Source organism: Coptis chinensis, chromosome 3 (assembly GCF_015680905.1).
Source record: "Coptis chinensis isolate HL-2020 chromosome 3, ASM1568090v1, whole genome shotgun sequence".
In the NCBI taxonomy this organism is placed as follows: Eukaryota; Viridiplantae; Streptophyta; class Magnoliopsida; order Ranunculales; family Ranunculaceae; genus Coptis; species Coptis chinensis.
In genome coordinates, this window is record NC_141458.1 from 16,624,865 (window position 1) to 16,651,505 (window position 26,641).

General features: G+C 34.2%; 2 protein-coding genes and 1 long non-coding RNA gene across 7 annotated transcripts; 1 reads left to right on the top strand and 2 right to left on the bottom strand.

The window, feature by feature from the left end:
• Positions 1-1,856: 1,856 nt before the first annotated feature.
• On the bottom strand, positions 1,857-5,570 carry LOC147508270 (vacuolar protein sorting-associated protein 32 homolog 2-like). 5 transcript variants are annotated; one of them, XM_086600836.1, is made up of 5 exons: positions 5,494-5,566; positions 3,994-4,079; positions 3,789-3,880; positions 2,247-2,361; positions 1,857-2,165 (listed from the first exon to the last, which is right to left on the bottom strand). In XM_086600836.1, the coding sequence occupies exons 3-5, from the start codon at positions 3,845-3,847 to the stop codon at positions 1,944-1,946; spliced, it is 396 nt and encodes a 131-aa protein (XP_086456962.1). In that variant the 5' UTR covers positions 3,848-3,880; positions 3,994-4,079; positions 5,494-5,566; the 3' UTR covers positions 1,857-1,943. The 5 variants fall into 5 exon arrangements, with proteins under 5 accessions (XP_086456962.1, XP_086456964.1, XP_086456963.1 ...); XM_086600838.1 differs by lacking the exon at positions 5,494-5,566 and adding an exon at positions 5,443-5,466; XM_086600837.1 differs by lacking the exon at positions 5,494-5,566 and adding an exon at positions 5,427-5,463.
• A 1,844-nt stretch (positions 5,571-7,414) lies between these two features.
• LOC147508271 (deoxypodophyllotoxin synthase-like) lies at positions 7,415-9,457 on the top strand. Its single transcript, XM_086600841.1, has 4 exons — positions 7,415-7,554; positions 7,684-8,071; positions 8,546-8,867; positions 9,008-9,457. Exons 2-4 carry the CDS (start codon positions 7,704-7,706, stop codon positions 9,254-9,256), a joined length of 939 nt encoding a protein of 312 aa, XP_086456967.1. The 5' UTR covers positions 7,415-7,554; positions 7,684-7,703; the 3' UTR covers positions 9,257-9,457.
• A 13,416-nt stretch (positions 9,458-22,873) lies between these two features.
• On the bottom strand, positions 22,874-24,377 carry LOC147508272 (uncharacterized). The gene is made up of 2 exons (XR_015216335.1): positions 24,267-24,377; positions 22,874-23,514 (listed from the first exon to the last, which is right to left on the bottom strand). It is a non-coding gene; the product is annotated as an uncharacterized LOC147508272 (long non-coding RNA).
• Between the last annotated feature and the right edge of the window lie 2,264 nt (positions 24,378-26,641).

Here is a 26,641-nt window from a genome sequence, read left to right on the forward strand (position 1 = left end):
GTACTGAATTAACAGTAATGAATAACTAACGGGAAATCATAAAGTGGATGCAATTGCACTGAACTAACCTCAAATAATAATTAACGGGAAATTAGAAACTTGATGCAACTGCATTGAACTAACCTCAAAGAATAATTAATGAGAATTTGGAAACTGGATGCAACGTACTACATTAAACTAACCTCAAAGAATAATTAATGGAAAATCAGAAACTTGATGCAAATGCATTGAACTAATAACCCTAAAACATATTTGTATTATATGTAGGGGGAATAAATGTCTCGACAAATATAGTTTTGCATTTTAAGTAGTGTTTATCATAATTCTTTTATTGTGATTGGGAATGCCTTGCTATTCAAGTAGTTTCAATATTATCTTCGCCACATTGGGCATTCTCACAAAACTTCAATCAAACTTATATTGTTAAACCTAACAATAAAAAGAAGTCGATGAGTTTTATCAATGTTTGGTGCTTCCTTTTTATAGAGAGTGGTGCAAGAAATTTAAATGAGTAATTAATATAATTTTTATATCTTGTAGCTATGCATAGTTACTAATATTTTTATCACATGAACGCCTTCTCAAAGAATACATTACTCCCACTTGAAAAGATTTATCACATAGACACGTTCATGTGATAAATTTTTTCAAGTGGAAGTCGTGTATTCTTTGAGGATATGGAAACAATCAATCTATTTTAGTGATTTGTACACATTAGTATGTAAGCTGAGCAGTGATAATTTACCGCTGAATCACCATAAATCTAATAAAACTATTATACAAGCTAGATCAAATTTAAAATAATTCCATTTGAAAATTACGGATTAATATCCTAAACCACAAAGTGAAGAGGCTATTTCAATTTGATCCCTTAGTTTCCAAGTACTTATGCACCATAATCGTTGCTCATTAACGTATTTCAGTTTATTTTCAATAAAAATATATTCTAATTAAAAAATTTGCCGCTAAATAACCATAAATCTAAGAAAACTATTATACAAGCTAGATCGAGTTTAAGATAATTTTATTTGGAAACTACGGATTAATATCCTAAACCACAAAGTGAAGAGACTATCTCAATTTGATCCCTTAGTTTCTAAGTACTTATGCACCATAATCGCTGCTTATTAACGTATTTCGGTTTATTTTCAATAAAAATATATTCTGATTCGAAAATTTGCTGCTAAATAACTATAAATCTAAAAAAACTATTACACAAGCTAGATCGAGTTTAAGATAATTCTATTTGAAAATTATGGATTAATATCCTAAACCACAAAGTGAAAAGACTGTCTCAATTTGATCCTTTAGTTTTCAAGTATTTATGCACTATAATCACTGCTTATTAACGTATTTCGGTTTATTTTTAATAAAAATATATTCTTATTTGAAAATTTGTGTGAGACATTTTGTAAAGCTTTTTCAGCACACAAAATATTTAATAGATCCCGGGCGTATGCCCGGGTCCAAAATCTAGTATATATCTAAGAATAAAGATAAATATTTGTTTTCTATTTTATCTCCTATTTTTTCTTAATTAGCCTTGACACGTGGACACTCTAAAAACACTTTCTCAATTCAAACACTTTCTCAATTCAAGAGGGTAGAGCTATAATATATATATAAAGACAAAAAACTCATAAAAACACATTTCAATAATTGAGCAACTAGCAGACTTAGTCACACAATTGAAGCAATCTTTACACGATATCTTTAACTAAGTGGATTCCTACAAATGATGAAGAAAAACATGTGACCAGATAAAAAAGTGAAAAAATCTATGGCTAATGATTTCAAAACTTTTTTCAAAAGATTTTCACCATATTAGAAGATTAAGTGGGGGTAATAATCAGATACAAAGTTTTTTAACATATCCAACATTTTCATATCGACTTCTTCCATGTGTTCATACAGTAAGTATAACAGAACAAGCACAAATGTCTTTAAGATGCCATCTCTGCCTGTAATGCAGCAAATTCCTCTTCACAATCGTAAAAAACAGCAAATTCCTCTTCCTCAGCTGTCCTCTTCTGAGCAATAGGATGTGTTAGTTGCCTTCCTGCCGGAACGTACTCCGATGCTTCAGGGGTGGTTATTGCTAGCTGAAGAAATTGTTCATGCAACTCAATCGCTTCCAATTCCTCAAGTTCTGCTTCCAACTCATCCTGTAATGACGATAACTTTTAGAATATTTTGCAGACAAAATGATACAAAATGAAGTATAAAATACTAAAGAATGGAAGAACCTCATCAAAATCTGCAGCTGCACCAATTGGAGCTGACAATGCACCTTGAATCTGTTTCATATTCTCTGTCTGCTCATTAATCTCATCCATTGTCTTGTGAACATCATCAATGTTACTGGAGGAAGAGAAAACAAAAAAGATTATAATCTCTACGGTTATTTAAAATACCTACACAAATATGTGCGTCAGATAAACCTCCTGAAAATACAAAAACTACTAAACTAAAAGGTTGAGATATTTATTAACAATTTAACATCCAAAGGTAACCCCATGCAAAATTTTAGAAGCATAAACATTGTGGAAGTGTATTCAAGATGCGAGATTGGCCACACACAAGATAAATATGAAGGAAGAAATTGCTTAAACTTGCTCTAAGAGGATAAACATGGTTAATAGTCTGCTTCTAAGCTTGTGATATAATTAGCCATAAAACAATAATTGATCACAAGATCTCTGTGCAAGAATGCAGAGATTGTAATTAACAAATCAATTGAGTGTTTCCAGGATAGTAGAGATTACAGTGCTTGAGCTACACCCCACTGCTTCATAGATCAAATTATCACAACGCCAATATGTATGTCAATATGTGAGTGGGTGTGTGAACGTAGAAGGGTGCATGAGGATGTTACACTGAATCATTAAGAGGCCAGGGGGTACTAAGATTGGACAACTTTTCTGTAGATGTATCTTCAGATGGTTTACTACCCAAAGGAAGACAAAAAGAAGGAACCATGTCTAAATCGTTTAGAGGAAACTCACGATACATGCTAGAGTTCTTCCAGACGAGTACAAGACCACAGCATATGGGAGCAGCAAAACCAGAGTGACTAAGACAGATCAGAATCAGGCTTCATAAAACTTGTAGACCCATATCATCAGATCTAATCAACCTCTTCCAATAATTTATTTTTTTTGGGACAAAGTTATAAATTTGTACTAAAACAGAGAAGGGGGAAACAGTTAAAGGATTAGATACCCTATAATACATAAGCAAACAAAACAAAAGATGGGCCAAAGGCCAAAAACTTTACACAAACCAGCTCAGCAAGTAACAAACAATGCTTTGCCCATCATAAGTTAAAGTCCACAAAAATAGAGTTCTAAACTCTGACTTAGATCAATCTTCGCGCAGGGTTTTTCCCCTTACACTGATCACTCTACATGAGGTTAGTCATTAGTTGCACGGTTCTACTAGAACCACAATAACAGTTAAAGAGTAACGGCTAAAATCCAAACAGGTCACTAGTGGTAAGGTTTACTGAAAACCTAAGGTGGCAAATGTGGCATCCTACCAAAACAGTGAAACACCATTGGCACCAACGACGTATACACACCTAGCAAAGCGAAACTTGATAATGATATGCAATGATTGTAGACACATGCAAGTTTCAAGTATACGTTGTTTATCTACAATCTGAACAACATCCTCATATTGTGTGGATAAAATAGTAACATTGCACTTAATTGAGCCGTTCAATAACAGAAAAATATACATGGAAACTGAAGTTAAAAATTAAAGCATCAATGTTAAACGGGACATACGCTGCTTTCAAAATAGGCTTCATCGTGGCTGCACCGGCTTTCAAAGCATCGACAGACATAATTGTAGCTTTTGCACCGTCGAGAGAAATAATCTAAACCGAAAACATAACTTTCAAAATATAATCCATCAAGCATTTCCAAGAGTACCGGATATATGGAACTAGAGAAAACAACTATAAACTCGGCTAAAAGTTAACATCGCAACCTGTTCATGAATACGTAGTTGTAAATCTCCAAGTTTCTCGATTTGATACTCATAATGCCTCTTCTTCTTCAGACATTTTATTGCAGCTACATGTTAACAACAAAATAGAGCATTAACGAAAAATAAACAACAACAATAAGGAAATACCAAGAAACACTTCACTGAGACTATAATTAATGAATGGTACAATAGACCTGTTCAGTGATAACTTGGGGTGAGTCTGATTTAGTTAAACTGCTTTTATAGAAAATGTAAGGGCAGTACTGGTAATTTGCTACCATTAGAACTTAGAAGAAACCAAACTTTCACTTGACGATATATCCAAAATACTCCACGCAATCAACCTAATTATACCCTCTTGTCTTTTTTCAATTGACTATATAAACATGTACCACATTTTTTTTATCAGTAAAGTAGATATTTTATTGATATAATAATATAGAAACATTACAATGATAAAATTACAACGATACAACATGAAAGGTTACAAAATTACAACTCCAATGTCTAACTAAACAAATGTATAGGAAAAACATCCCAAGTCAACTTCTGAGTGTCCATGTCCACAGACTCTCTAAGTAAGTAAACTAGCCAACTCTCTCGCTAGGGTGTAAAAACCACGTGCCCAGCGAACCAACTCTACAAGCCTGTCTATATTTCTAGGACATAGGGCTAGTGCAAAGATGCAAGATTTAACATGTTAGGGGCACTTCACAAATAGCAGGAGAAAGCAACTAACCCACTAAAAGCACCAAATACAAGTATACATCAGCTTATGTAATTTTTCAAAACTATGGTACATAGTCTCGGCAGTATTCCGAACCCATGGGGAAATACAATTATACATATGCCAAATATACTGCAATCTATTAATATTGATACAACTGACAACTCGCAGCACAAGCAATTTTATAAAAGAAAAATCAGCACTAAACAACCACTCCAAGCAACACATACTCACACAATAGAAGTCCTCAACAAATATAAATAAAAATCACTTCTTATGACCAAGCAACAAGTTTGTATTTAACCGCACCTTCAAAGATAATAGTATACTTAACCAGAACGACATCACACGAAAACACTATCAAGGACACTACGAACTATTTCAGATATCACAATTCACACACTATTTGTTTTTGGATAGTCACAGTTGATCAGTCAAGATATAAGCACATCAATTCAAGATCGACGACATCTAGACATTCTTAATACAACATATTAGTATGCATTTCCAACCGCTACATTTTATAATACAAATCATCATCGGCACATATGCAATACAAGGCAAAATCAACATCCTAAACAAACAATTCTCATAATCTAGTATCCAAGTATTGACGAAGCTAAACTTGAACACAAAACAGCATAGTTCCATCATCATCCACTCAATAAAAATATCACTCAAAACATGAAAATCCAAAATAACATACTACTGAAAAAACGAACATTTTAGCACTACGCCCTAGAAGAGTAGGCAAACAAGTAGAGAAGACTTGCCTTTAATACTTGTGAGTGCGTGCAGAAAAATTCATGTAATAATCATCCTCATTTCTTCTTCTTGGGTGATGATATGCCATAGAGAATTCAAGGCACTTGAGCTTTCCAAATTGGGTATATATATCATGGGTCCTAATTCTGGGTTGGTCCAACTCTCTTGAAAATTGAAATTGTTTAATGTGGCCCAGTAAAACCTCTAAAATACAGGATTTTACAAAGGGGATGGTTATATGAACTCCACTTTATAGTGACTCCAAAGTTACTCCACTCCTAAAAGTGGACTTACAAGATTAATTGAGGACTAATTTTTTGTAGAGATATACATCACATAATGAAAAACACCCCCACAAAAAATCAACTCAATTGAATATATTTAACCTCTTGTATCGAAATTAAAAAAATATGGGCTGTTGGATAATCCCATAACATTATAAATGATTTTTGACGAGGTTGTACATCTTCAAATGAGCTGATTTTTTGCTAGAATGATCTCTATTGGGTGGAGAACATCTCCACCAAAAATCAACTTCTAATTCATTATATTTAGTGGTGGAGTTTTTATGGAGTCACTTGAAGTGGAGTTCATATAACCATCCCCTTTTACAAAACTGAACTTTGGAAACATATATATAACCTATTTTAATTTTATTGTTTTGGGAATTATAGACTTAGGGGCCATTTGTTTTTGCCTCTTATAAGACTTCAAGGTCAAAGGTCTTATAACCTCTTATAAGATGTGGCCCAAATTTTTTGTTTTGTTTTTCATTCTTATAAGAGGTATTCTACTAAAATGTCTTATAAGAGGCTCCAATTCTATAAGTCTCCAAAATTAGATCTACTTCAATTCTATAAGTCTTATAACTCAAAAATGACTCAAACACTCTCCATCCATATACCCCTAACCTCATTTATCTCTTCTTTCTTTTCATTATCTTCTTCTCCAAATAACTCCATCGCTTCTACCACCACCACCACCACCACCACCACCACCACCACCACCACCACCACCACCACCACCATCATCACCTCCACCACCACTATCACCAGTTATTATTAAGACTATCACCACCACCACCATCGTCTTTATTAAAACCCACCACCACCACCACTATCACTACCAATCGGACCAATATCATCACCTCCACTACCACTACCATCACCACCACTACCACCGTACTATTAAGACTATCACCACCACCACCACTATGTTATTAAGATATCCACCACTTCTACTACTACTACTACCACTACCACCACCATGTTATTAAGACCAATATCATCACTTCCATTACTACCACCACCGTGCTATTAAGACTACTACCACTACTGCCATTTAAAGTAGTTTCCTAAAATCGATATTCTAATTATTAAAATTGATTTGAAATCGAAAATCAAACTATATCTTTGTTTCAAATTAATCTATTCATGTTAAATGTGATGTAAAGTAGGATTATATTTGTCAAATAACCATCTATAAGATGTTATGTATTTGTTTTTTCTATTTTTACAAGTGCTTATAAGAGAAACTTAAAATAAAAAACAAACCACTTTATAAGACCCTCTTATAACACATGGTCTTATAAGACCCTCTTATAACTTAACCCAAAAAAACAAATAGCCCCTTAATCTCTTTGCATATCTACTATTTATTTCTATTATCACCTCTCTATATTAATTGTTCTGCCATGTGGATCGGTAGAGACGTATGACCAATAGGAAACAAATTAATGTTTTTGCATAGAAAGATGTGACTTTTGCATAGACATATGACCAATAGGAAACAAATTAATGTTTTGGCATATAGAGACGTATGACCAATATGAAACAAATTAATGTTTTTGCACAGAGGACGCATGATCAATATGAAACAAATTCTATTCGAATAGATCCCAATTCTATTAGCAATAAAATAGATCAAATTAATGTCTTTTTCTTTTCTTTTTTCTATATATAATGCCCCGAGCAGGTCAGATTAGTGTGCAATAAACCTCTGAAGATAGTCTGTGGTATAGCTACCTTCCTCCACCTAGGTCTTTTGGCGTTGATTCTGAGAATATTAAGGTATGTATCAGGTAAATTAGATGGGCCTTTCTCCTCCTTGAGATAACAGAAGTACAGAAAACTCAATGCCTTAGATTTTTTGTTATAAAGTTCCATTGTATTTTTCAAAAAGGATTTTCAACCTTGCAGCTCAGAAAAGAGCAAGGAGAATGGGCTCAATATCATCAGACAAGATTCCAGCTATAGTTTTCTACAGAAAAGACTTGAGACCGGGAACACCTTCTTGGTGCTTGGTCAGAGATGAGATCCGCCAGGCACTTGAATTATATGGATGCTTTGAAGCAGCGTTCGGCGGTACTCAGCTTCACCCAGAAATGCTAGGTGAACTGGAAAAGTTGTTTGGTCTCCCTTCGGAGACCAAGAATAAATGCACTCTCAATGACGTCTTCGAAGGTTATAATGGCTCCTATTCTAATATGCCTCTGTTGGAAAGCATTAGTTTTGATGATGTACCGGTTATTGAGCGACTTCAGAGCTTCACTGATCTCATGTGGCCTGAGGGCAATTCTAATTTCTGGTATAACACAATTTTAATCCTCACATTTTTGCCTTTTTATATCTTTTCATGATTCTTTCTAAGAACCTCTTGATACTTGATAGTACTCACTACTCAGTATACTTTCAACTGTTTCAAGACGAGTTGCAAGATACCCAACTCAAATTTTATCGAGACGAATTGCAATATAATAATAAAATTTAAAGAAAATGTGCTAGGCAACCTTCCAGGCGTTCAGTCCACCTTCATTGAGTGAGTAACTCGTCAGTTATCTTGATCCGCACAGCGAGCCCGACAAATACTCAAATCGTGTGGTGCAAAATACAAACGAGTTACCTCAAAATGCAAATGGGTTTGTTCCAATTGGCCAGAGTCCCACACTCACACTCACAATGTCACATATACATAGTTATTTACTGGTACAGTAGTAGTATAACAGTACTCATAGTGTGTTATTACTTGTGATTCAACTTGGTCATATGTTTCTTGGTTCAGTGATATTCTTTGTTCCTACGTAAGACAAGTATCTGAGTTGGAGCTGATGGTGAAGAGAATGATCTTCGAGAGCTTTGGTTTAGAACGTGACTTCAATGCCACTGAAAAATCAACAAGTTACCATCTTCGAGCCATGAGATACATGGCACCAAAGACGAACGAGCCTAATTTGGGGATAGACACGCATACAGATGCAAGTTTTCTAACCATACTCAACCAAAATCAAGTCCATGGACTGGAGGTACAAACCAAGAAAGGAGAATGGATTAGTGTCAAGCCAGCGCCTTCTTCCTACGTTGTCATGATCGGTGACGCCTGCATGGTGGGGTTGCATGCCATTATATCTTTGAATCAATCAAGTTTAATTGCATATTATATATCAATTAATGTTATTGAAAATTTTAAATTATTTGATGAATCAAGATTTATATCCGCTAATAGTTGGCAATGCTGTCTCACTAGGCATGGAGCAATTGTAGATTACACAATCCTATTCACCGCGTAATGATGAGAGGGGATGCTATAAGATACTCTATAGGATTGCTTTCATACGCCAAGGGTATAACACAAACTCCAGAGGAGCTGGTTGATGAAGAACACCCCTTGCTCTTTAAGCCATTCAATCATCTTGGGTATCACCAATTCATAGTGGGAGAAGACAGAAAAGGCCTAAAACACGCTTCTGCCATGAAAGCTTACTGTGGTGTATAAAGATCACCTTTCCACCCTAGAGAACAATTTTATATCTGATTTGTGTGTGCTATGTATGCTCTGTGGAAAATAATGGTCACTATCGTGATTGTAAAACATGAATGCTGTACTTGCATCAACAATTATTTCTTCCTTTTATTTATTTTTATTTATCTATAATAAAAGGGTAAGGGTTTTATGAACTCTTCCTTCTATTCAGGATCCTGAGATAGTGAGATGTCAATACAAGTTCAGAAGCGCACCTTTCGGATATTTTTAATATTGCTAGAAAAAGAACCAAGTACACTCAAACTTATTGGCTATTTCTATTGCCAAATTGTGTAAGTGTCATTCTGATGTTTGAATAAATAAAATATAAAAAAAAAAAAAAAAAATGAATTCACAGTGATATGTGATTGAAGAATAAATAAAGTCTAATAGGCTGATAGCTAATAAAGTTATCTGATAAGTAAAAAAGGAAGAGTGGTTCAAAAATCATACTGTAAAGCCTGTGGTCGTTAAAAACTAAATTAACGGGGCGCTATAAAAAAACACTAAGAGCATCTCTAGGTAGTGGTATAGCATACTTTTCATATTTGAAGAATGCGAATGAAGAAACTGGTCGCAAATTTCGACCAACTCTAGGTGGTCGCAAATTTCATTCGCAAATTTGAAATAGGGCTACCTTGCGCGCGACATTACCAATGTCGCCCCCAAGTTGAAAAAAAAACTCACGCGATATTCCCACTGTCGCACAAAATTGAAAATGTAAAAAAAAAAAACTTCGTGACGACATTAGTAGTGGCCAGCAAGATTTCATCAAAAAGCGTGGTCTTTGGTCAAAATCAAAAAAAAATTTGGACGACATTTGCAATGGTGTGCGACATTACCAATGTCGCTCCGCATCCGCATCCAAATTGCCAAATTTGCAAACAAGAATGTTAACAAACAGGTGATGCGACCACGAATACTACCACCTAGAGATGGAATTTCGGCAAATTCCAACACATTCCTTCAAATTTGAAGGATGCGATTGAATTTACTACCACCTAGAGATGCTCTAACAATAACGACAAGATGCGTCCTCCCTTGTCTATATACTAAAGCAGATACTAGATCCAGTGGAATATTTTTTTTTTCTCTCTCTCCTATGTGGCACTCTAATATAAGAGTTAGTATTTTCTCTCTCTTATGTGACACTATAATATCAAATATAGTACTTTCTAATAACCTACAATCTCACGTACATGTAATCTCTTTGGAGAGTTTGAGTATATTTCTAATTCTTATATTTTTAGAGTTTGAGTTAATTTCCAATTCTTATATATTTGATTAAATAAAAAAAAAATTGTGAAAAAATAGGTGATTTGTAAAAAGTAATTTTCTATTACGAATCAAACACTTTTAGTGTTCCAATTCTTATATATTTGATCAAATAAAAAAAATTGCTAAAAAAATAGGTGATTTGTATAAGCTAATTCTCTATTACAAATCATACACTTTTAGTGTCTATGATAAAGCACCAACTTATTTCGAATATATCCTTAACGTGACCTCAAAAACACTACATATTCTTTAGTTAATAACTTATTATAGGGTGTAAAATCAATTTCCAATAGTTCCCCACATTCTCTAAAGATTATGTGAGATATACCGAATTATAACACTCAAAATATTATTCGCATAACTCTTTCATATACCTGGAATTTGCTGACTATAACAATCTAGATTTTGTATTCAATATCATCGGAAAACACAAATGAACTCAAAAACAAAATTGTATTTGGCACTTGGTAAACAAAATTTTAAGTATATGTACTTAACTAATTTTATTTATAAACAACTAGTTTTCGAACCCGTCCTACGAACGGGTACTGTTATATTAAATTATTTTAAAAATTATTTTTAACTATGCATAGTTATAAAATATGAATATTATATTAATCACTCATCTAAATTTCTTGCAACGTTAAAACCCACTCTCAATAAAAAAGAAAGAACCCACCCTTAATAAAACATTTTGACTTCTTTTTGTTGTTTAATAGTTGTTTAATAAGAAAAGTTTAATTAAAGTTCAATAATAATACCCAATGAAACAAAGATCATATTGAAGCTATTTGAATGGCAAATCATTCTCAATCATACGAAAATAGATATTATAAACTAAATTTTAACTGTAAAACTATACTTGTCGAGACATTCCCAATACAACTATGTTTTGAGGCTAGTTCAATGTATTTCCATATATTTTCCAATTTTATGTTAATTATTTTTTTAGGTTAGTTCAATGCATTTGTATCCAGTTTCTGATTTCCTGTTAAGTATTATTTAAGTTTGGTTCAATGCATTTGTAAATTCAGTTTCTGATCTATCGTTAATTATTTTTTGAGGTTGGTTCAATACATTTGCAAATCCAATTTTCGATTTTTCGTTAAGTTTTGTTCAATGCATTTGCAAATCCAGTTTCTGATTTCTCGATAATTATTTTTATTTGAGGTTGGTTTAATGCATTTGCAAATCCAGTTTTCGATTTTTCGTTAATTATTTTTTGAGGTTAGATATTTTAATGTATTTGCATCTAGTTTCCGACTTTCAGTTAATTATTCTTTAAGGTTAGTTCAATGTATTTGTATCCGGTTTCTGATTTCTCATTAGTTATTATTCTTTAAGGTTAGTTCAATACATTTCCATCCAGTTATCAACTTCTCGTTAATTATTCTTCTTTGATGTTATTTAGTACATTTGCATCCAGTTTTTTATTTCTCGTTAATTATTTTTTTTAGGTTAGTTTAATGCATTTGCATCCAGTTTTCGATTCCCCGTTAATTTCTTTTAAGGTTAGTTCAATACATTTGCATCTAGTTTCTGATTTCCCGTACGTTAATTATTCTTTTATATTAGTTCAATGCAATTGCATCTAGTTTCCGATTTTATACTAATTATTCTTTGAGGTTAGTTCAATACATTTGCATCTATTTTCTGATTTCTCGTTAATTATGCATTTGAACATCAAAATTTTGATTTCCAGCTATTTATTCTTTGAGGTTAGTACGATGGATTTGCATCCGATTTCTGATTTCCCATTAATCCATTATTCTTTGAGGTTAGTTCAATGCATTTGTATCCAATTTCTGATTTCCGGTTAATTATTCTTTTTTGTGGTTTACCAGTTGTTTCCAGTTTCCGATTTCTAATTTTGTGGGATCCAAAAAAATACCTTGAAATGATATAATAACATGTGATAAGTAATAGCGTCATACTCTAATTTGTGATTCTATTTCCAAATTGTGTATGTTTTATGATTTTAATTCGTGGCATTTTAGCATTTCCCAAGTCATAAACGTTTGGGTAGGAATCAACAATTTTTTAATTGATTTTACATGCATCAGGTTCAAAATTAATTAAAACAAATATTGGTAAGAAAAACTAATGACAATAATTAATAACACCACTTATGTTTTTCCTGTCGTATATATATAACATTTATTTAAAGAAATCAAAAGAAAAAACAGTGGCGAAGGTTTTGTGGGGGCAGTGGGGCCAATCTAGATATTAGGAAAGAAAAGCGAAAAAATAGAGGACGAAGGGCACAAACGGCAGCTTTTGATGCCTCTTATATAAGTAGAAAGAATTATTTGCGAATATACATGAAATGTAACCAAGGAAGCTTTGTATAAAAATAATCGATTTCAATTCTGGGTCCGATTTCGGACCAATGCTTGCTTTTACAATAATTAAGATATATGAAACAACATTTTTCTTGTTTCATTAAATCAGAACCATAAGAATAATTTCCCTCATGAAGTCTTACGGTCATGCAAAACACAGATATAAGACTATGTTAGATATTCGTTCACATAATGCAATATTGAACAGAACATATATCGAAAAAATTATTGGAAATTATTTGGCCCGGTGCGTTCCATATTGCTAATAACTTGAGCTAAGAATACTGGCTAATGATCAAGTATCAATCTAAACTCTCGAGTATTTAAAGTATCCTTGGTGCGTAGAAAATAGCACAGATAGTGCACAGCCCACAAAGTCAAAATGAAATAGAAAGTATTAGAAGAAACAATTAAGCTAACAACTAACACCTAACTTGATAAAATCAATCTTCATTTCAATACTAATGTCGTTACAACACCATACCTAATGGAAAATAAAATACTAAAAAGCTCAAAATTTTTGTCTAACAGGTCAGAAGTTTCAACACCTGACTGGTATAGATTGATGGCAAACGGAAGGGGTAGCATGCTCGTCAAATTAATTTACTTAAAATACTAAATATACTTGCAGATCGAGATTTCGAATGATAGACTCCAGTGGTTGAGTGTGGCGAATTAACAAACGATAAATTGCTTTAAGAAAGTAGAACACATTGATTAAAATCAGTGTAAAGAAAATAAACTGGTGCAGTTCTAATAATAGCTGAATCACGGTGTTCATGAAAGAAAAGATAACTTACCAGATTTCTAAGATTGAACACAATAAAATTAGTGTTGGAAACCCTTCGATTGCAGAGATCTCAAATTCTATTTCTGGAAATATATAACGAATATGAGGAACTAATCTTCACCATCAGAAATTCAGAACCAAACCCAAAAAATAAAAATCAACACTCCTAATAGAACAACTTCAAAATAATATTAATAATAAAATAGCTTGATTTTACCTCGCGATCATGGAAGTTCTGTTAAGGGTTTCTCAACATCTTGATTTGAGACGATAGAGTTCTGGGTGGGGTTTGAAGCAAAAAGATCTCACCTGAAAAAATTCCTAGCCAAACCCCAAAAGTTTAATGAGCTTGAAGAGAGAAATTAATGACTTCTCTAGGTGTCCGATTAAACTTATCACGAAGGGCCAAGCTTACAGAAGTAAGCGGCAAATATTGAGAGAGAGAGAGAGGAAAGAAATTGATTTGTAGTGTTTGGGGGAGGGGTTTAATGAAGGGTAAACTTTGATTTCTAGAGTTATTATTCATCACTAATAGATTCCAAGCTGTGAAGGTGAATAATATTTATTCTCATTGTTATTATTCATAGTATCTCCTTCTTCTGGATTGAATCCCGGATAATAGAATCGGAGGCCCGGCCAGTTATGCATCTAAATCTCTTTGGTTCTGAGACTCCTAGTATAGGTCTGACTTACCCTACCGGCCGGTGCCTTTAGGTAAGGATAGCTGAAAAAGAAAGTGATTACTATTTCAGCCTGTGGTGCCTATACTCTAAGCGTAGTGATCGGTCCTGCCCATGGTAACATGAAATCCAGAGATGACTAAGAAGCTGTACCGATGGACGTAGAAAGAACTACAGAAATCTAGTCTAGCTAAGAGCACTAAGCCCATCAAATGCGGTCCTCCCTGGCTTATGTTCATAGGTGTTGGGAACTTTACTTCCTTAAGAGGGGGGCTCATGTGACATACCGGAACATCTTTCTTTGAGTATCGAAGCCGTCCATGAGTGAAGGATCAATCTCAGGAGATCCGTATCCACGCGAACAGTTAATAGTGAGTGGTTGTTACACTAATACAGGTCTTAAGTTCAATATAGTTAAATATAATTTTGAATTAAAAGACGCTAATATCTCATGTGTTTAAACTTTAATATTATCATCAGTTGAATCATAAAAGAGAAATCAACAAAATTATTAAATAAGATACTGGAAAAGAAATTGTTTACCTTATCTATTTTGTTAACTCTTTCTGAAGCCTTGATTAAATATCTTCTATTGCATGCAATGAAAAAAAAAAAAAAAAACTTCGAGTTATATATGTAAAACTAATGTAAATCAGGACTAAAAGAAAAAAGCCGAAAGTTTACCTTTGTTTTTGTTTTGTGTTAGGAGGATCGTGGGGGTTTTTTTTTTTTTATATAGGTTTGTTTAGGTTTTATTATGTTATTAGAAGTTTAGTATTAATAGGATTCTTATTAGATATGTTTGTTTAGGAAGTTAAGTATAAATAGGATTCTTTTGGTAGAAGAAGTCGTTATGTAGTCCTGGGAATTATACCGTATACTTCGTTGCTAGTCCAGAGAGATCTTACTCAGGCAGTGAAGTTCGGGTACAATAATGAATCAAACCCAAGATGCTTCTTGAAGTAGGATCATCCCATATCAAAAGCAGGACCCTCACACCTTCCTGCGACTTGGACTTGAGAAAATCCTCTATAGTGCCATGTTTCTAATTCCGCCAATGTGAATAAGATGTCATTGCAGTTCCAACCCTCGATGAGTTGCTCTACGACATTGCCCTTTATGACCCAACTCAATCCCTACACGCTTTGGTCCCATAGTTAAGCGGTTAACAACATCATCTATGTCCGATCAAGGATAGAACCACGCCCTCTCGACTGCCACCAATGCACCTCTTGGAGTAGCTTCGCCAGTTTTGCTCTTGGAGTAGCTATCAAACTTAAATTTAACAATGCACCAAATTGAAGGACATAAATACTGTATCTTTTATCCACGCTCCATACCGAACTTTATGATCCTTGTGTGTTGTGAAGAGCATGTTATCGTAAGCTAATATGGCACGAACATAGCTAGAATTCGTTTTAAAGGTATCCCCTCTCCGCAAAAAATCCATCCGCTATTCGTGACTACTCTCTCGAACCCGTAAACACACCGCCATGCAATCTTGCAATGGAGAAAATATTTCCTTCATGACGGTGTAGTGATGCAATACATTGGTAGAGAAGAGTTGAAGAAGGTGAGGGATTAATAGGGGTGCATGCCCATGGCAACTCTTGACTCGAGGGAAATATGGGTCCGTCGGCTGAAGCCGTATAATATTTTGCGGGGACGTCGACTATTTTGAGGATCGAGTTCATATATTTCAAGCCGAGGTGATTTTTGGGAGCTCTTTTCGTCATTATTAATGAAACTTAGTAGTGTTCAATTGCCGAGAGATTTCCATGAATATAGAGGAAAACCGAGGTTGGCCTCGGTGATCACTTGGTTGAATAGTTGAGGTATATGTTGGCCATCAGATTGAAATGGTGGGTTGAATATAAAGATGTTAATTCCCATATAAGTAGAATTCGTACGTGTTAGATTGGGAATATTGAAGGCATTGAAGGCTCTGAATAAATTCTGATGGTGATGATATGGGCCATTCATTAGGCAATGGAGGAATTAGAATTAAGATGGAGGTCCAAGAGCAAGAATAATATTTGACATCTTCTGCCATAATTCTGAGTCCTTGTTCTTCCTGACATACTTGGTGGAGCAGAGTCATTTGAACTGGCTGCCAAGTTTTGTTATGGGATAAACTTCGAAATAAGTACGGATAACATTGCCATGCTGCGGTGCGTGGCAGAATATCTCTAGATGACAGAAGACTATGCAGTCGGTGAATGAAGTAGCGATGAATAGCCTTTCAGGGGCAGTCTCCGTGTTGCATCTATCAGAAAGTCTCCTTCCCATGGCGGGGTAGGTGAAACTGATGTGGTCGTTGAATAGACGCCATAACGTACATAGCCTGCAAGGATAGTGAATTATGTTTGCCTAGCAGGATTGACAATAACAATGAGAAATATAAACCTATGGACAATCTATTCACCTTCACAGCTTGGTAAAGTACATCAATAAGGGTTAATAACAATATTATGAATAACAAATATTCATAATATTTGCATAAAGAAAAATATAAGCAATAGTACAATAAGAACGTTGCAAGGAAGGTAACTACTTATGGCTTGAAAAGAAAAATATCAATGTTTATTAAGGATGAAATGTTACCTATGTTGCGAACGCATGCCCAATCTAATGGTGCATACAACATCTTGGGGAGTTGGGGTTAGAACCATCCTTGGCAGTGCAAAACTTTTGGTTTGTAGTCATTCATTCGCCAATAGTTGCCCAGATCTAGTGCATTGGAAATGAAAGCATCGACTACTCACTTTTGTGATCCATACTATAATCATTATTCGCCACGCACAACTATATCCCCAAAGAAAATGATATTGAGCAAAATAATCCATTTTGTTAAACATCAAGTATCCTATTACTAACTGTTCCAAGCAAGATATTTGTCAAATTATTGGGCCAATCTTTGTTTTTTTTCGCTACCAATTATAGGGTCAATCTCAACCTTTATAGAGTTGAAAATCAAAACACATAATATTTACAATGAATCAATGTGAAAAACCTCAACTATTTAATTATTATATATAAGCTCTCATTCAATGCTAGAAACCCTTAAATAAAGGATATGGTAGTTTCTACACCAAATTAAGGTGGGCAACGTTCAAAATGTTTTGCTATATTAGCTTCATACCTAGCAAAACGTGAATGAAATAACATTAGGACAAAAGTTACTTATACTGGATAGACTTCTACGTCAGTTAAGAATGGGATTATACTTGTTGCATGTAATATTTTTGCCTCCATCGCAACTGCCCTTCCATTTTTCGGTGGAGGACCATGACGCCCACTATGACGTTGCTCTCGTAGCAACTCTAATAGAGCATGTAAGATGCTATGCTTTAATTATTAAAATCGAAGTTAAGTACTATACTAATTGTCAAGCTTTTTCCTCTCTCTAGCAATGAGTTTGGCTGCAAATCCATTGAAACTTATTTTGTAGCTATGAACCAAGGAATCTGAAAAGTTTAACCGAACTAAATAAAAACTACAGAAAAAATAATCATAGGTGATTAAATCGGGATACAAAAAAGTAGAGAAATTCCCAAGTAACGTGAAGAATTAATTAACTAATATGCAATAATTGTACCTGTTCTCAAGAACTTGTTCTAGAATGGTCTAGTGGTGTGCTAGAGGTGAATATGTGCTCTTAGTGGGAGCTCCCATATACACAATGTAAACCTTTATGAAAACAAAATTATAATTTTCATTATACATTCATACTCTATCTTATAGTATTCTTATAAACATTTACACACTCATGTACACAATATCCCCTATAAAGAAAAAAAAAAAAAAGTTAAAAGAAATAAAAAATTAGACCTATCACGTAAAACCCCTAATCACACACGGATAAGTTGTTCTTACTCCCTATCCAAAGACATAGAACCAACAACACCTAATTACTTAAGTCACGCAACTCAAGTGGGCTCTTCTTTGAACCCAATTTTTCCAAAACCTATCACACAGTTGAGAAAAGAAATATATATAAAGTAAGTACTATCAACAATGCTAACATTGCTAACGTGCCTCCACAACCGTACCACTGCTAACATAGCTCCCCCGTGGCTTCAACCGCTTGTGGTTAAGGAGTTGGCTGTAAAAACTTCGGTGTAATGAAATTCGATCCAAGTCGATGGTGAAGAGGTGTGGAGTCCATCAGCCCCTTCTTGATATCAACCCTGCAATTCTCTAATTGGGATAGCAGCCAGAATTTTTTTGATATACTCCTTGCATGATTCCTTCCCTCTACACATTACCTCTTCTCCCCCCTCCATTTTTCCCAATTCCTCCGGCTTGGCCACCGGTTGCTTTGTTCTTGGCGTTTCTTTTAGGTTGTTGGTCTGCTGACCTGCCCATTCCTCCCCCTGCAGAATCAAGCTATAGTCTTCCGATCGCACACCAGTTTTCCCTTCTAACAATTGTGTTTCAATCGGGCAGTCCTACGATGGTTGTCTCCCTATCGAATTTGAGGATGTAAGCCTGGTCGCACCCTTCATATAGCCTCTCACCCAAATTGTCAATAAAAAGGAAAAACCAAATGGCTTATTAGGGGAGGAGGGAGGACAAAGTAGAGTGTTACCTTGCGATCATCAAAGCAAAGGCGAACAATAGAAGATGCTTAAGAAGGAGATTAGAATAAAATAGTTGATGTTAACTCTCTTGATTGACTACAAATCTCTTTAATATCCATAAATAGTGGTTGAAATGACGAATGTACCTTCTGAATTTCTCGGTAGCAAGCATTATCGACCATAGCTATGAGAAGTAAAGCGGTCTGTTGTAGACACAACTCTAGCCTTGCATTGCCATATACTTGATCATCCTCCAAGGACTTGATGACTGGAATGCTCAGATCATCCTGCCCTAACGCCTCATAGCTTGACATATGTGTGTTTTTTTTTTTTGTGTATTTGAGGGGAGACCCTGCTAATTTCCCATCTAGTGGGGGCGGAATCTTAATTGGCTCATGTGTGTGTGTGTGTGTGTGTGTGTGTGTGAGTGTGTGTTAATACTACTTAACCCATAAAAAAAAGCTCCTCGTAGACATACATTCAATCCATGATCCAAAACATTCCAATTAGCACTCTTTGTAGGGCATCAATAGATTTCCATAAAATGATATTCATTGAGTAAAAACGAATGGAATTATACCCGGAATCAGTAGAGTACTCGAAAAACTTTCCTTTAGTTGAGAAAACAATCAAAGAAGAACTGAGATCTCATGAGCTTTCTTTAGTAACCCAGACCTTCTTTTTGATCGAAAACATAACTTGTCTGTTAATCTTGTTCTCAATCCTCTTCAACTGAACCCTACCTTTTCCCATACTTATTTTGTTTTTCTCTGCAAGAAATCGAGAAAGGTAGATTGATTGATTTGTAGTACGGACAATTTCCTATTATTTGGATTGGAAAATAAATTTCAAACACACAGCAAGTTGAAAATTGGATTTACAATAGATTTCAGGTTGTAATATAAAAATCACTTCTAATGAAACAATGAAATGGCTAGAGGTATAACAATCACATATTGTGGATAGTCATAAATACTAATATCTATGGAGCTGATAAATTACACCATGAGAAAAATAACGTGAATTTGGTAGGCACTTTACCTTGGTTATTTAAGTGGATTTACAATAGATTTCAGGATGTAACACAAAACTACTTCTCATGAAACAAAGACAATGGCTGATGGTATAACAATCACGAATCTGGATAATCCAACCACATTAATATCTAACGGCCTGAAAATAAGTTACGTCGGAGATAAAGAACATGAATTTGGTAGGCACTTTAATTACCTTGGTTATCTTGCATGTTGAGCTCTAATGGACGCCTCTCGATCCATTGTTTACCTCGATTATATTTATATCACACGACGGACTCCCCGTGGACATCTCGACCCATTGTTAAATCACGCATATCGATAAATATTAAATAATCTCGACAGGAAATATTTATTGCATGAAAATGCCGTTCAGGTTGGATTTATTTAGACTAATTAATTCCGAAGGTTTACTATTATGTTGAATTACCAAACAAATAAATATATTCATATGCACATATGGAATTTCTGATAAACTAAAAAGGTATATCATTCATGTACTAAGTGAGGAAAGATTTAACATGGTGTGGCAGAACCATTTGAGTAAATGGGTGAAGGAGGGTGTCCTCTTGGTAATGGTATCTGCCGAGATTTTAGAGCAAATTCTAAAGTGAACCATTGAGCATGTTAGGTACGCTGAAGTTTTTGCAAGCTCAATAGTGTGTATGAACTCTGGAGTAGTGATAGATGCACTATATTCAGTGTAATGTGTTTTATCACCAACAATGAAGTTATGAACCACCTCATCATCCACCTCAACAAAACAACACCCCGGGGAATTCTTAACTCCTCTCTTCTTCATGGTTTTTCTCAATGTCTTGGTATCTTCCCATCGTCTGGCTATGTACCTTCGGTGGTAGGAGCACTATTTGCAAGCCTAAACTAAGAGTCATATATAGCTCATGTTTCCTACTGAAAATTTTTCTTACTAAAAGAAATTTTGATATACATAAAAACTATCATAAATGCCGCAATAAACAATTAACTAAACCATCTAACTATGAAAGGAGAAGAAAACACAGTAAAAATGCCTCACCTATGTTAATTGAAAAGATAAAAGCATATGCAGCCACCAAAGAGGAGTGACGTAATCATTCCGTGGACGCATAATTTGTCAATTTCGACATTCTTAACCTTGCAAGTTGCTGCATACGAACACGAAATAAGAAATTAAAATTACAAAAACCCAAGTCCTACCAACATGTTCTGTTATTTCTATATTTATGAATTTTGTTAAATGAATTATAACAACATATGTTTTTAATAAATCAATGTCTCAAATTAAATCCATAATGGAAATAATTATTTAAATGTAAAATCTAAACAACCACTGATAAATAATTATCCAGAAGATACTGAAGTTTTAAACGTATTTAGTGGCACACCACTTCTCACCAAGAAGAACAGGGGCATCTAGCATTTGAGCTGTTTTCATCTAGTGCTGTGTTGGGTTGCACATTAAAGAAGAGAAGAGCATTCCCTTTAAGTGGTTTGACGGCATAACCTGTCCTTGCACACTCGACCATGTATCTTCCTTCGGTTGGTGTTTGTAGGTGGCAAAGAATATACTGATTGTGTCATTCAGAAATTATAATTGGAATAATAGCTAATAAGTAAATAGTAGTGTTGAGGAATATCCTTCCAATCACATACCTCTGATTTACGGAAGAAAGTCTTGCCACCATGAGAGACATTTGATAGATACAAAGATTATCATTGCCATCAATGACTTGTCAAATCCCAGTCTAGCTATATCGCCATAGTAATCAAGATGCTCTCTAGTATCTTCATGAACATAATGCATAATTTGCACAGGCTCACTATTCTCTGTAAAGTATACGAACATCTTTTCATATGTACATGTACACGATCAAAGGCAACAACAATATAACAAAATGAAATTGAGGCCTAGAATCTAAAGAGAGAGACAGAAGCAATAATACCCTTAGGAAGAAAAAGTCCACCCCTGAAATACGGTCCTCAATCCTCAAAACACAATATCATCCTTGACAACAAAATAAAATTAAATAGTCTATCAATTAAAAATGTGATACTGAAAACGCAAGAGTGTATAAGAACTTGATAATCCAAGAAGCAAACACTACGTTTAAAAACACAAAATCAATGGAAATATAAGTTCGAACGAATAAGATGTCAAATTGTCTTATACCATAGTAATTGGCTGTTTCTCTTTACTTTGTTCGTCTATTTTTCAGTATAAGAAGACAAAGTATATTTTTTTAGTATTGATTAAAAACGACTAAATAAAGGACCAATCGGCCTATAACACATAGGAGGGAAGATACCAAAATGAAGGTCGATCAAACAATCGCTAATTCACTATAGTCCAAGTGAAGTTCTTACAGATAGATATTCATTTGATTACTTCGTGCAAGAGGTGAAAAACTAAATACAGGTAAGCAAGTTCAATTCTCTTGGAATCCAAAGTAGAATTTTAGAATCTAAAATATGAATCCATTATAACAGATACTACATCGTAATAGGCAGTTAAGACATGACATACCTAGAACTTTTGAAGTAGTGAGACGTTGGGCGGGATTAGTACAGAGCATTCCAGTGATCAAGTCCTTGGCAGATGCAAATATGTGATCCCAAGAATCAGATGGAAACTGCAAATTGGCAGCCCTGACAGAATTGAAAATCCTCAACTTAGTCTTCCCCCAAAATGGTGGCATCCCACTGAGAAGAATGTAAAGAATAACCCCAAACTCCATATCACCCGGCTTGGTTGTAGCCCCCAGCTAATACCTCAGGGGCTATATAAAATGGACTTCCAACTGTCCCCTGTAGACTTTGCCATGTTCATAAAAAAACCAAATTGTTTACACCCCCACTATGCCCATTATAAGTTCGGGTTGATTCGATTCCCCCGCTTGCCAAGTCTTCTTCAAATCCTACTTCGTCTCTATTTAAATATTTTCTTCCATCTTTTTGGTAGAATCCGATTGTTCAGTGGTATTAGAATGATAGGCGAGCTCGGTATTGAAAAAGAATTCAAAGAAAAGAGGAATCCGGCCTAATCACATATATAACGGTCACCTTAAGTTTAGGCAAGGGAGAAAGACGGACAAAAGGGATAGGTTCTCTATCAGAAGGGAGATAGGTTATGCGATCCTATGAAGGGCTTCATGCCAAAAGTTTAGAAAAACATTGAGTTATTAGTTAAGTCTCGGAGATCTATTGATGGCCTTAGTTTCCTTGTAGATAGTGAGTAGTATTCCAAAAGAAATATTGTAAAAAAACATTATCCTAAAAGTAGATATATACTATAAAGATCAAAAGCAAAGTAGCCTATCAAAAAAAAAAAATCTTCAAATCAAAGGTTGACAATGTACAAAAATTTAATAGTTTTAGTAATTTGAAAGCCGAGAAATGGAACCAACATCATGTCGTAAGCCAAGGAATCAGTAATGCTAGAATATTTGACTGCTCACGTGGAATATTTTTGTTCAAAATCTTTAAGAACTTACATTAAGAATATTCATTGCTATCTGTTATTTGACCTGTATAGAAAAAAAAAAAAAAAAAAAAAAAAAAATTGATCAAAAAGCAAACTTGTATACTGGAATTGATTAAGGGTCAACTTAGATGATAAAATTATGACACACATTTTAAAATTTTAGAACATGTTTTCTAATCACTAAAATAGGTATAATTTTAAATTTGAACCATTGGAATCCATGATCAATATTAGAGCTTCTTGGGAGCAGAAACTCTGCAAGTACGCTATGAAGGGGTTACACACTATCAAGAATAAAAAGAGAGGAGAGTGTAACTACCTTAGCTATGAGTACATCAAAGTAAGTTTTCTTCATTAATCTCAAATTATGTGCAATCCAATTCAATAGTGATTCACAAACCATTACTTTTGTTACTACGAACCTAAAGTTGTTGCAAAAAGTTGTTGCAAATGTTGTGAAGGATCACCATCACCAGCCCTACATAAAAGTGACTGTGAGACATTTTAACAAACGCTTTGACCAATTCCATTCAACACATGCCATACCTATTTATTATTAAAAATTACAAATTTGAAACTAAGATTTGGTTTGTTCTTGGTAAAGTAATCAAGAGGCTGAATTTGAAAAAGAGAGAAACTTAACATTTAGATTTAAGTGCCAGCGTGGCACTAATTATCCATTGAACATATATAATGGAGTAAATAATGGGCACATTTCCAAATACATTTCCATGGAATGAAATTCAAGCGAGTAGAAATGAAAATTGAAGGGAGTAAAAAATAATGGAATGATACCCGGAATCAACAGAGTACTCGAAAAGTTTTTCTTCCTTTGGTAGAGATAACAATCAAAGCGACATCCGCATTACAAAGAACTGAAAAGCTTTCTTCAGTAACCTAGACATTGAAAAAAATGTAACCTATCAGTAAATTTCCATTGATAAATTTGAATTCATAAAAAATAATTACTTCAAAAACAAATAATCAAATTAGTTCAAATAACAAAACAACATACATGATACATTCAAAAGTCAAAACCCATTATTCTGAACAGAGTCAGTACCTTAACTCAGGCAATTTTATCAAGTCGCTATATATTTGAACGTCAAATACATAAGCCACATAGTATTGAACAACATACCTGGAATCAACAGAGTACTCGAAAAGCTTATTCTAATATACGATTGGATATGGACAATGAGATCAGACGCTCAATTTGGTTCAAGTATATCTACATCCGACTCAAATTCTATTAGTACCATAATCCTCAAGACCTCAACGATGTTCTTTCTAAGATCGACATCATAATCCTATTGGTATCACAATCTCCAACATATCTGCCTTTCATTCTAATTTAATCCCAAGATCTCTTGTGAAAAAAGTGGACTTTATAAACATCTACACTTCGGTTCTGATCCATTAAGACCAAGGTGATGACTTAATTAATGAATTATACATCGAATAAGCTTTCATAATATACTCATCATTTCTAATTAGCATGTATTAACATAAGTGCAAAAAAAAAAAAAATTGCATTAAACTGTATTTCCCTTCAATGTGTAAAAGATGCAAACAAGATTAGGTAGGAAGGAATTACATTCCTTTGAGATGCTAATTGATGCCATACATGAACATTTATATTTTTTTGAACCACAATTAAAAGTGAGTTCTTTTTATCGAATAACTTCTTTTCACTTATACTTGAATGTAAAATCCACACCCCCTACTATGTTTGATATGTCCATGATCATAAAGAAGATAAAAGTTTAAACAAAATTTATATATGCTACGGGTTACAATTAATTACTGATTCCTGTTCTTTCATTTGTTGACTTTTTTTTTTTTTTTTTATGTTTTCTTCCTTTGTTAGTGATAATTAAAAAAGAAAAAAGAAAGAAGCCAAGCAAATACAAAACTTTTACTTTAAATTTGGTGGAGTTGTTTGTTGTAAGATGAGACTCACATATATCAATTCATTCCATGCATCGAACACTGAACACACCAATGACTCGCAAATATTGCCTTGTAGAAACCTTCCGTCCATCAGTCACATTTTTTGCCGTAGATTGATGGGTGCCCATCCTTACGGAAGTTTGTTAATCTTGTCACATTCAACAAGTATCACCGGGTACCTTCATTTTATGAATAACAACCTCGTCATCCCTACTCAAGCTCCTCTTCCTCTGATATGCAGGGCTTCGGCTCCTAAAAGGACTGCCACTCCTGAACATGGAGAACTTTCGAAAAAGGTTTTGGGTTTTTGAGTGCTGGGAATTTTTTTTTAGGGTCGGCGGAAGAGAAAAGAAGAAAGGTTTTGGTTTTTTAAATCGCGGGGTTGTTTTTTTTTTTTGGTTTAGTTTTCTATTTTGAGCCAGTTTCTCGGGCAGTTTTTTTTTCCCCTTTCTTGTAATCGCGGGGTATAATTCCTTTTTTATTTTTTCCTCTCCTGATTTAGCGTGAGTAAAGTGGGTACTTAAAATTTGCCTAGTGGACACCCTCAGAGAGCAGAAAAAGGGACTGCTATTATATATATATAAAGATACATTTAGAACGACATGATCTTCTCTGTTATTCATGTTGGAATTGAATAAGTATATTTTGCATGTATACAAACAATCATATAGAAAAAGAGATAATACTTGGAGGAGTATTCTAAGTAGGTGAACGCATTTTCTTGAAAAAAAAAATTGTATTCATCAATTCATCGTAGAACACGTTTATGTGATAAATCTTTACAAGTGGAAATAGTGTATTCTTTGAGGATATGATAAAACAATCAATCTGTTTTAGTGATTTGATAGATATTTTAGTGATTTGTACAAATTTGTACGTAAGCCGAGCGGTGATGATTTATCACTAAATCACCATAAACATAAAAAAAAAAAAACTATTATACAAGCTAGATCGAGTTTAAGATAATTCAATTTGAAAATTATGGATTAATATCCTAAACCACAAAGTGAATAAGCTATCTCATTTTGATCCCTTAGTTTCTAAGTACTTATGCACCATAATCGCTGTTCATTAACATATTTCGATTTATTTTAAATAAAAATATATTATGATTCGAAAATTTGTGAGACATTTTGTAAAGCCTTTTCGGCACACAAAATATTTAATAGATCCCGGGCGTATGCCCGAGTCCAAAATCTAGTATATAATTATATAGT

Coding starts and splice junctions, on each gene's coding strand:
- LOC147508270 (XM_086600836.1), bottom strand. CDS start 3,847: ATGTCTGTCGATGCTTTGAAAGCCGGTGCAGCCACGATGAAGCCTATT. Junction 2,362..3,788: donor AAGCCTATTTTGAAAGCAGC/GTATGTCCCGTT, acceptor CTCTTCCTCCAG/TAACATTGATGATGTTCACA. Junction 2,166..2,246: donor CAGCTGCAGATTTTGATGAG/GTTCTTCCATTC, acceptor TCGTCATTACAG/GATGAGTTGGAAGCAGAACT.
- LOC147508271 (XM_086600841.1), top strand. CDS start 7,704: ATGGGCTCAATATCATCAGACAAGATTCCAGCTATAGTTTTCTACAGA. Junction 8,072..8,545: donor GAGGGCAATTCTAATTTCTG/GTATAACACAAT, acceptor TTCTTGGTTCAG/TGATATTCTTTGTTCCTACG. Junction 8,868..9,007: donor TGATCGGTGACGCCTGCATG/GTGGGGTTGCAT, acceptor CTGTCTCACTAG/GCATGGAGCAATTGTAGATT.